At 47.6% G+C, this 9,468-nt stretch overlaps 1 protein-coding gene across 1 annotated transcript; it reads left to right on the top strand.

The window, feature by feature from the left end:
- The first annotated feature begins 2,526 nt into the window (after window positions 1-2,526).
- KIAA2013 (KIAA2013 ortholog) lies at window positions 2,527-7,743 on the top strand. Its single transcript, XM_009938062.2, has 2 exons — window positions 2,527-3,624; window positions 4,405-7,743. The coding sequence occupies exons 1-2, from the start codon at window positions 2,640-2,642 to the stop codon at window positions 5,262-5,264; spliced, it is 1,845 nt and encodes a 614-aa protein (XP_009936364.2). The 5' UTR covers window positions 2,527-2,639; the 3' UTR covers window positions 5,265-7,743.
- Window positions 7,744-9,468: the final 1,725 nt, after the last annotated feature.

Raw genomic sequence — 9,468 nt, 5'->3', positions numbered from 1 at the left:
GGTTTTCTTCTCCAGCCACGATGACACATCCATGCATCTTTTTTTAGCTTATTCTGCCCAGCTTTGAGAACAGCCAAAATAAACCTGTGTAATAAAAATACACTTTAAAAAAAATACTGTGTTTAGGGTAATTTTTATACTGCAGGGAATGTGAGATTTGGATGCAGGGAAAGCCCTTTGAGCCTGTAGAACACCAAATGAGGAGCTACTGCTGACACATACCTTACATGAGGCCTTGAGCAACACATTATTTCTACTGAAGCACATACCTAGAAGTGACAGGGCCATTTTCTTAGTCACTGCGTATACTTAAACCCAATTTTGCTTCCATTTCTGAAAGCAACATTAAGAGATTACTTATTTTCTCTCTTGTAAGGTGTGAACAATAATATTTACCTTTCTGCCAAGAACTCACAGAATGGCAGAGGCTGCATAAACGTTACGTACTGTTCTGTAAGACACTGAGTAGATGGAAAGCAACGTCGCGGCCTACTGAAGCCATCACTGAAAGAGGCGCTGAGCCCTCCGCCACGCCTGAGCTTGGCCCATGGAGCGCAGGTTACAACAGGAAGGCAAGGTGTCAGGGAGAAGGGACCAGTGCTGGGGAGTTCAGCAGAGGCACAAAAAGCGAAGGATGCGTGCTGAGCCACGGTGTGGCACGTGCACTGCGGTAACAGAAACGCAATGCCTCGACGCAGTGCGTGTCGCTTAGCTGGGCTGGCGCTACAGCACACACAGCCGGAAACTTACAGGGCATCCTAAGAGCACTGGGATCATACAGAAGCCTCCCTCATTGCAGAGTTCAGTCTTAATAAAAAAATTTGTCTGTGTAAAATTCTGAGGCTGAAGTCTGCTGTTTTCTGTCAGTAAACCACTTCTTTAAATTAACAGAATCACAGATAACATAGGATTCAGATTCTCAAAATAAAGCCAAGCAGGTACGATCTTAGTAAAAATTTAGCACGTTAGAAGTGCCACGCTGTAGCTAACCAATATTCTCCATGCTTCATAACAGCATCCTCCCAAAGAACTACCATTGTTATTTGTTTGTTCACTGAGAATACTCTTGAGTGTGTTCAGAGCACTTTTGTTTCCATTCCCTCTCCCCAAAGCAGGAATTCCCTCACAATTACCAGGCAAACAGAATAGTCCTCATGCTCAAAACGATGTACTGCAGGCAACAATCCAAGGAAATACTAGTTTTCTCTAAGATGGTGACTTCAGGAAACGTCTTTCTGCAAAGCCTCTAGTTTCACTAAATAGAAAAAGAAAGGAAAAAAAAAAAGAAAACAGACTCTCACTTTAGATTTCTTCAGTGCTTTGCAGGCCTGGACAAAGCCCCTGATAAATCTTAAGCAGCCTCAACGCTTTAAGCCAGGAGCCCCAGCAAAGGTGTTCAGCCCCTCACCATCAAACCTCAGGCTGAGAGCTGTGACTCAGCTGAAGATTTGAAAATTGCAAGTTTCTCATTTTAATGAAGTTAAATCTCTCCATCCTAAAATGAAAGGGGTTTTGCACACTAGAAATCATGAATGCATCATTGTTTATACTGCTGTACTCTGACTATCCCTGTGTGACAGCTCTGTTTGCATTCTGCAGCTATGCCAACCCAGCAAGCATATTTTTTTCCTGTTTCTATGTTTGCACTGCTTTGTCTGCTCTGGCTGGAGTCGGCTGCCTCTCGTTTTAAACAGAGGCAGCTGCCAGTGCAGACGTTCCAATGAGTACGTGCAACACGTGGTCCAAGCAAAGCAGCAGCTTCCTAAGAACTGAAAGAATCAGAGCTCGGTTTTTAAAGCAGCCTCAGAGCACACCAGCCCCGCGGCAGCGTGCAAGGGGCAGGGTCTCACCCACGGATTTCACAGATTTCAGTGCCCCCCAGCCAAACGGCTCACTTGCAGGTAGAAGTTAAGGAAGGGTCTCGTCTGCTCCCCATCACTAAGCTGGTTCCCTGGCTCGCTCTAGTCAGGAATTTCACACTCCATTTTAACTCACGGTGTTTCTGTATGGCTTGCCGCTGTCTTTTGAGAGCTGCACTGGGGTACAAAGCTTTCCCTGGCTTCATGCCCACACCTAGGTCACATCATCTAGTTTGTTCCTCTATTTACTACACAGTGGATTAAAGTTTGACAGAGCAGAATTTGCGCTCCCGCACCAGGCTCTGCTGGTTTAACAGGAGTGAACGGCCACTGGAATTACGGAAAACCCTCCAGGCCCGCGCCAGATTTTTTTCCACCGGTGCAAAGAGACAAAACCTCAGCTGTGCGCTGAAAGAGGGCCCCACCTGCTGGCTGACACCGCGGACACGGCGCCGGGGGCTCCCGCCCCTCCCTCGGCCGGCAGCGGAGCGGGGGGGAGGCCAGACCCGGAGGAGGGCCCGGAACCCAAGGCGAGGGGGGGGGAAACGACAAGACCCGGCGGCAGCGGGGCGGCCCGCGGCTCCCTGCCAAGCGCCTCCTCAGGGGGCGGTGCGCCGGGCCCGTCGCAAAGCGCCGCAAAGCGCGGCGGGGGCTGCCGCACGGCGCGGTGCTTCCGGGCGTCGGCGATGGCGGCGTGAGGGTCGCTGCGCCGCGGCGGGATCGGGGCCGGCGGGGCCGCGGCACGGGACGGGACCGGACCGGACCCCCCCGCGCCGCCCCATGTGGCTGCAGCAGCGGCTGAAGGGGCTGCCGGGGCTGCTCTCCAGCAGCTGGGCGCGGCGGCTGCTGCTGCTGCTGGCGCTGCTGCTCGTCGCCTACTGGTACCTGGGGGCGGCGCGGGCGCGGCGGGGCGCGGGGCGGGGGGCGGAGCCCCGCGGCGCCGCCGCCCTCTGCCTACAGGCGGCCACGGGCGCGTGGCGGGCGCAGGCGGAGCGCGGCGATGCGCTGCCGCTGCCCGAGGAGGCGGCCGGGGCCGGCGGGCCGGGGCCGGAGCCGGGCCTGGCGCTGGCGGGCAACGGCTTCCTGCTGCTGGACGTGGCCGCCGGCCGCCTCTGGGTGTGGGCGGCGGGGCCCGGCGGCGGCCCGGCGCTCGCCACCGAGTACCCGGCGCTGGTGCGGCTGAGGGCGCTGGGAGGGCGCGGCGAGGCGCGGGCGGCGCTGGCGGCGCTGCGGGACGGGGCCGTGCGGAGGGTGCGGTGCGTGCAGACGGGGCCCGGGGCGGGCGCCGGGGACTGCGTGACGGTGCGGGAGGAGGTGGTGGCCCACCGGAGCCGGCCGCACCTCTACCTGCAGCGCATACGCATCGCCAACCCCACCGAGCGGGTGGCCGCCTTCGAGGCCTGGGGCCCGGGCTCCGCGCCCTCGCTGGGCGGGCGTTTCACCACCAGCCTGGAGAAGGCGGAGGAGCGGCAGTTCCTCCTCTCCTCGGGCCGCCTGCTGCTGGCCGGGAGCCCCAAGTTGGTGCTTATGGTGGTGGCTGCCAAGAAGCTTGTCAGCCGGGTGCAGGTGGCACCCAAATCCCACTTCGACGAAACCGTGCTCTCCGTGGTGCATACCTCCGAGCCCGTCGAGGTCTCTGGGCTGGAGGAGACCTTCAGCAAGCTGAGGGAGGCAGCCAAGAAGGAGATGCTGGAGGTGATGCAGATGGGGGTGGAGGATCTTTTCCAGGAGCACCAACAGACGTGGTCAGACCTGTTCATTTCAGGTAAGGGAAAGCGATGCTCAGCTTCCAAAGTGTTGCTTTAGAGGGCAGCTGGAAGCTCGGTGGCGTGGTTGCCATAAGGTCTCCAGAGGCTCCGCTCTTCCTCACAGGTTTCTCGTGGGGGCCAGAAGGCATGTTGCAGGATAATAAAACAGCGTTCCTGGTTTGGAACCTAGCAGACTTTACAGGAGTGGAGTATTCCTTACTGCATCAAGGAAATGATAGAACAACATTTCTAATCATAACTCTGGCTGTGCTGGCTTTCATGTCTTTAGGATCTTTACTGATCTGCCCAGCACGTCAGCTCTATGTTGGAAATAGAGTTGGCCTCTAGTGACAGTATAAAGGACAGATTTTTTCATGGAAGTTAAGGACTGTCCTACAAGGATGCATTTTCTTATGATTTTCATGGTCTTGCATGAAAGAGTAGCTGCCCAAGTAATGTAGAGCTTGATATTTTATAGCCAGTAAAAAGATAGATGTTCCTTTGACAGAGGAACAGCTTCTTGTGGAGTCATGGTGACAGCTCCATCAGGCATCTGCGTATCAAACTAGCTTTGCCTTTAGTAGGAGCCTGGCATTCAAACTCCAAGTAACAGAGAGAGCATCTAAGAAAATACAAGGGAACATTTCACTTCAATGTTTCATAGGCAGAGGTTTCTTAGATGTTACAAAGAACGCGTGCGTATTGAACGACAACACGCATATTTGATCTTTTGCTCCTGGTTAATGTCATATTCACATGTGATCCTCTGACTCTTGGTTGTCTTCCCTTTATTACAGGGGTTGAAATAAAAAAGATCACCGATTCGCATACACCATCCAGTGAGACTGTTAACATGACCCTCTACTATGTGCTGTCCAGCATGCCAGCTCCTCTGCTAGATCCACTCATTAGTGGTGAGGACAGAGAAAAAATGGAAGCCAGCTTGAACTATGCTGACCACTGCTTCAGTGGCCACGCCACCATGCATGCAGAGAACCTATGGCCAGCAAAGCTGACCAGCATCACCCAGATCTTGCAACTCTCAGACCTGTGGAAGCTAACTCTCCAGAAACGGGGATGCAAGGGTCTTGTGGCAGCTGGAGTCCACGGACTTATGCAGGGAATGGTGCTTAGCTTTGGGGGTCTGCAGTTCACAGAAAACCATCTTCAGTTCCAGGCTGACCCTGACGTACTTCACAACAGCTATTCCTTACGTGGGATCCATTACAATAAGGACTTGATTAATCTAGCTGTTCTGCTGGATGCGGAAGGAAAGCCCTTCTTGCATGTGTCTGTGAAATTCCAAGACAAGCCCGTTAGACTATATGCTTGTGAGGCAGGCTGTATGAATGAGCCTGTGGAGCTGACCTCAGAGGCACGAGGTCATACGTTCCCCGTCATGGTGACTCAACCCATCACGCCACTGCTTTATATTTCGACAGATTTGATCCACTTGCAGGACCTGAGACACACACTCCATCTAAAAGCTATTCTGGCTCATGAGGAACACATGGCCAAGCAATACCCCGGCTTACCCTTCCTGTTCTGGTTCAGCGTGGCCTCCTTAATCACATTGTTTCACTTGTTTCTGTTCAAACTCATCTACAATGAATATTGTGGGCCAGGAGCCAAGCCGCTCTTCAGGAGTAAGGTATAAGGCTTCTGATTCTGGCTGCTGCCCACCAAGTGTTGTCCAGCTGCTTTTCTGTCAGCTGTGCCTAGGGAGGTCCTGTCTTGGATGGTGAGGATTTTCAGTCTCTCTTGCAACAAGCGATCTGTGACCTCTTCTTGCAAGAAGGAGGATTAGGGCAGGGATTGTAGTGGTAGGGCTCACAAATACTAGAAAAGGTAAAGCCATCCTCTGTCCTTCTTAAACATTTGTAAGGCTGCAGGTCGAGGCAGACACAGTTTTTCTGTCCTTTTTCCGCACATTGGTGTAAGACCTCGCTTGTTTTTAAGCCAACAGTTTCAGCTGTGTCACAAGCTGATGTCTTTTGTTAGGCAGTACCAGAATGCTTGTGAGAGAGCTGCTATAGTTGTCTACTACTGTGTGGGAGATGTGCACGCTTGTCTGCCTGGTTTGAATGTGTGACATGTCATACAAGCACACACAAATGCGAGCTGGTGTTCTTAGGTCCAGGTGCTGACTTGTTGGGACTACTGGTGAATGTTCATAGATTTATAGGCACTGTGCAGTCCTCCATCAAACCATGTTTACCACCATCATTTTGAGAAAGTGCTGAGCTAGTGTTTCTCCCATTCAGACAAAATACATAGCTGTGTTAAGAAAAGTGGTTTTTACTGTGAGTTGGGAGGTTCTGACTTCAGGCTCTACTGCATCTCACTTGGGCATGAAAGATTTGAAATTCTTGTTTTGAGTTGCCTTAGAAAACTTAGTTGCTAGTAAAAACTTAGCACAGAATAGACAATAGACGGTGATTTCTGCTCTTAGTACTGGTACTTTCTGGTTGCGTGTTGATTCAGAGTGGAAATGAAAGATGAGACTGGATTTGCTGTGTGAGCTGGCCATATTGCTCAGAGGCATCCCTCCTTAGGGTTAAATGTACCTTCGGTTTAAAAAAAAAATTGACAAGGACATAGTGAAAAAGAGCTGTCAGGGCAAAAGAGTTCTAGCTTTAGATTGCCCTGTTTTTCCAAATTATAAAAGTAAATTCAATTTTGGATAGCTGAGGCTGGACAGAAGGTAGAGGACTAAACTTGACAGTACGTAAGCGGTGCTTAAAGTCAGTTGTTAATTTCCCTCTCAGCTCGCTGGCTTTGTAATGTTGAGCACTGGAGATCAGGCCTGATCCCAAGCAGGTCTGAATACCTGTCATCCGTTGAAAGAATGAGAGTGGACAGACTCACTTAGGAAGAGGTAGAAGAGATAACTGCAGTTGGCTTTGATATATGTTATAAGCCTATGATCATGATCAAAACCTTAGTGCAAAAGGAGGAAGCAGTCAGGAATTCATTTCAATTATTGTGTATAGAGCTACGCCCTGATGTATCCTGAAATGTGTCCTTGAAATTATAAAATTATGTCCTTTTTTCATTGCTGTCTACCTGGTTGCCTTTGTCATCTACAAGACTTACCTTCTGCCTTTTACAGAATGACTTAACCATTACTGCAGGTAACTGTCCCTGACACTATGCTTTGAAATGCCGAGAAGCTTCACAGCTACACACCAGCGCTGACATAACACCTCTTCCTTCCTGACACTGCAAAAAGCCTTGCAGTGTACAGCAGACAAGTCTGTTGCCTCATCTTAATTTGACCTACTTAAAATGAAGATGGTGCAGAACTGGATTCCAGAAACAGGGATGAAGTGGAAGCCAGCTGAAGCTCAGAATCTCTGTAGCAGTAAGCAAGGTCAATGGTGTTGAAACAACACACGGTTTCATTAATTGAATGGGAACATCCCAGTGTCCAAGTGAACTTAGTCCTGCTTTCAGCCTCCATTTGCACAAGACATCTGACAATTTTGCCGCTGCAGACAAGGACCTTTTGAAAGCAACAATCCTTTTGTGCCTTGTTAAGAGAGGAATCCAAGACCTGGAAGGTGTGGTTATTCAGGAGTTTATCCCAGAAGCTTGTGTAACAGATGTTTCTTTTTTCTTGTAAACTGTTCAGTTCCCTAGGAGTAATCCGTATGGTGAAAATACTTGAAGATATACCAAGTCCTTTGATATTTTGATTTGTTTTTCAATTTTACAGGAAAATAAAGAATGATGATTCCCTTCAGAGAGTTAACTTATCTAGAAAACTTTAGTGTAACTTCCTTTCTGGTATACATTTTCTAATTTATTGCTTGGGGGAGGGGGAGGATGTTAATAATTTTGCCTCGGCTTCAGTAACAAGTCAGTCAACTGAACTGTAGATATCTAAGTGCTGGTAACAAGTTTTCAGCCTTTATGATTGTAGAGTGCAAAACCAATTTAATGAAATTGTTTTCTGGATTTACACTTGGAAATGCTGATCTGCAGGTTTCCTAATCTGAACATACTGAGACTTTGTGCATTGATTTGTTTTGGCTGTGGGGGGAGGCATCCCACTTTCTAGTGATCTAAAGGTTGTTTGGTTTTAAAATACCAAAGCTGTTGTTTCTAAATAAATATATTTCAGTCTAACCTGATCACCAAAGTGTGGTTGCTTTTTTCTTTGGTGGTGGTTTTTTGGGTTTTGGTGTTTGTTTTTTTTTTGGTTTGGTTTTTGTCTGTTCTCTCCTCCCCTTGCTCCCCACCCAGCTAAAACAAGCAGAGCCTTATCTTACATCTGTGGCCAGTACTGACTGCTAAAGTGCTTGGATTAAAAGGAAATACAGTGAGGAAAATAATACATAAATGGGTCTAAGCTGGGAACAGACAATGTGGAAGGCACAGTAAGAGACAAACGCACAGGGTGGTGCTAATCTCCCATTTCCCTGGCTCTGTGTAACCTTGTTCTATCTTGAGACATGCAGGCCAAGGTTTAGTTGTAAGAACACACAGCAACAAACCCAGGGAACAATCAAGTAGTAGATTAATGGCCATCCAGCAAGTAATGAATTTGGCACGTTTGGTGCTTCCAATGAAAAGCTGGGGCAGAATTTAACTTTGAATTTTTGAATAGATTGCTGTCTAGTTTCAGATGAAAAACCTACCTCAGAAAAGTAGATTTCAGCGTCTGTTACTTATCTGCAGGCCATTTCACTTACTAATTGGTGTAGCGTAGTTACTATCCTACAAGGGAATAGACTACAGATAGTGAAGCAATGGAGTATGTTATAAATTGTACACTAAGTACACTGTGTATTGAAAAAGATATTAGCTATTGTGCTTTAGCAGAACATACCAGAAGTTCCTGCTTTTTCTTACTGTAGTTCCATGAGCTGCTTCATTTCTGTGAAACATCTGGCATGAAGATGGTATAAGCTTCTAGGGAACTGTTTCCAAGCCACCACGGTATCAGCTGGAGGCTGAGCCTTTTGATGTTCACTTGCAGAACTGCCAACAGTATGACGGCCACTGAGTCCAAGAAAGATGCTTCAGCCTGTTTAGACTAGACCTGGAAAAGATGGATAAGCAATCGTTACATAAAGCAGGAGTGGAAACAAAAAGAAACAACCAACCAAAAATGTGCAAGCTTTGAGAGTGTTTTATATTAAAAATATTATTATGAGCCTTCCCCCCATATAATAAAAGAACTGTATCAGAATTCCTTTACACAGAAGGAAAAAGAAAGAATAGAGTTTCTCCATTTACAGTGTGCAAGAAAGCAGAAGGTTATTTGTGAAACAATGGCAGAAATGCTTAGAAATCTTAACAAAATTCAATGTTTACAAATACACCAATAAAACAGGAAAGTTGAAATAGTAACTGAACATCCAAAATTTATACTTAGTTTTTGGTTGGTAGTCAATGAAAATGATAGTGGCATGGAAGTTAAACGGAAAAGCACAGTATTTTGTTTAGTTTGTAAACGCAGACATTAAGAAGAGAGCCAACTAATTAAAGAAAAAAATTTTTAGTCTCAATTCTGCACTCGGTTAATCCCGATTTATGCTTTTGTCAAATAATAAATACAACATGCCAGAACGGAGTTTGGTTGGTTCCATTTGAAATTCAGAATAGAGCTTTCTCAAGTGCTATTGTTTGGGTAGGATAATACATTCTTGAGAAGCAGACAACACAGCAAAGCATTATATATTTCTGCGTTCCACATGTGTGCTCCAGGCATCTTTCATCCAAATCAGTACCTACTGCTGAATGGAAGCTATGAAAATCAGGGATTTTGCTCCTTGTTAATACTAATACTAACATTAAACAGCAGATTTATTTCAGTTTTTCTGAAATTGCTAGTTTGGTCTGTATGTACAATG

Source organism: Opisthocomus hoazin, chromosome 16 (assembly GCF_030867145.1).
Source record: "Opisthocomus hoazin isolate bOpiHoa1 chromosome 16, bOpiHoa1.hap1, whole genome shotgun sequence".
Lineage (NCBI taxonomy): Eukaryota > Metazoa > Chordata > Aves > Opisthocomiformes > Opisthocomidae > Opisthocomus > Opisthocomus hoazin.
This window is presented reverse-complemented; position numbering and strand designations above follow the sequence as displayed.

Bases quoted from the DNA above. Each gene is read 5' to 3' on its own strand.
- KIAA2013 (XM_009938062.2), top strand. From the start codon at position 2,640: ATGTGGCTGCAGCAGCGGCTGAAGGGGCTGCCGGGGCTGCTCTCCAGC. The intron at 3,625-4,404 runs GTAAGGGAAAGC...CCTTTATTACAG, and splicing joins GTCAGACCTGTTCATTTCAG to GGGTTGAAATAAAAAAGATC.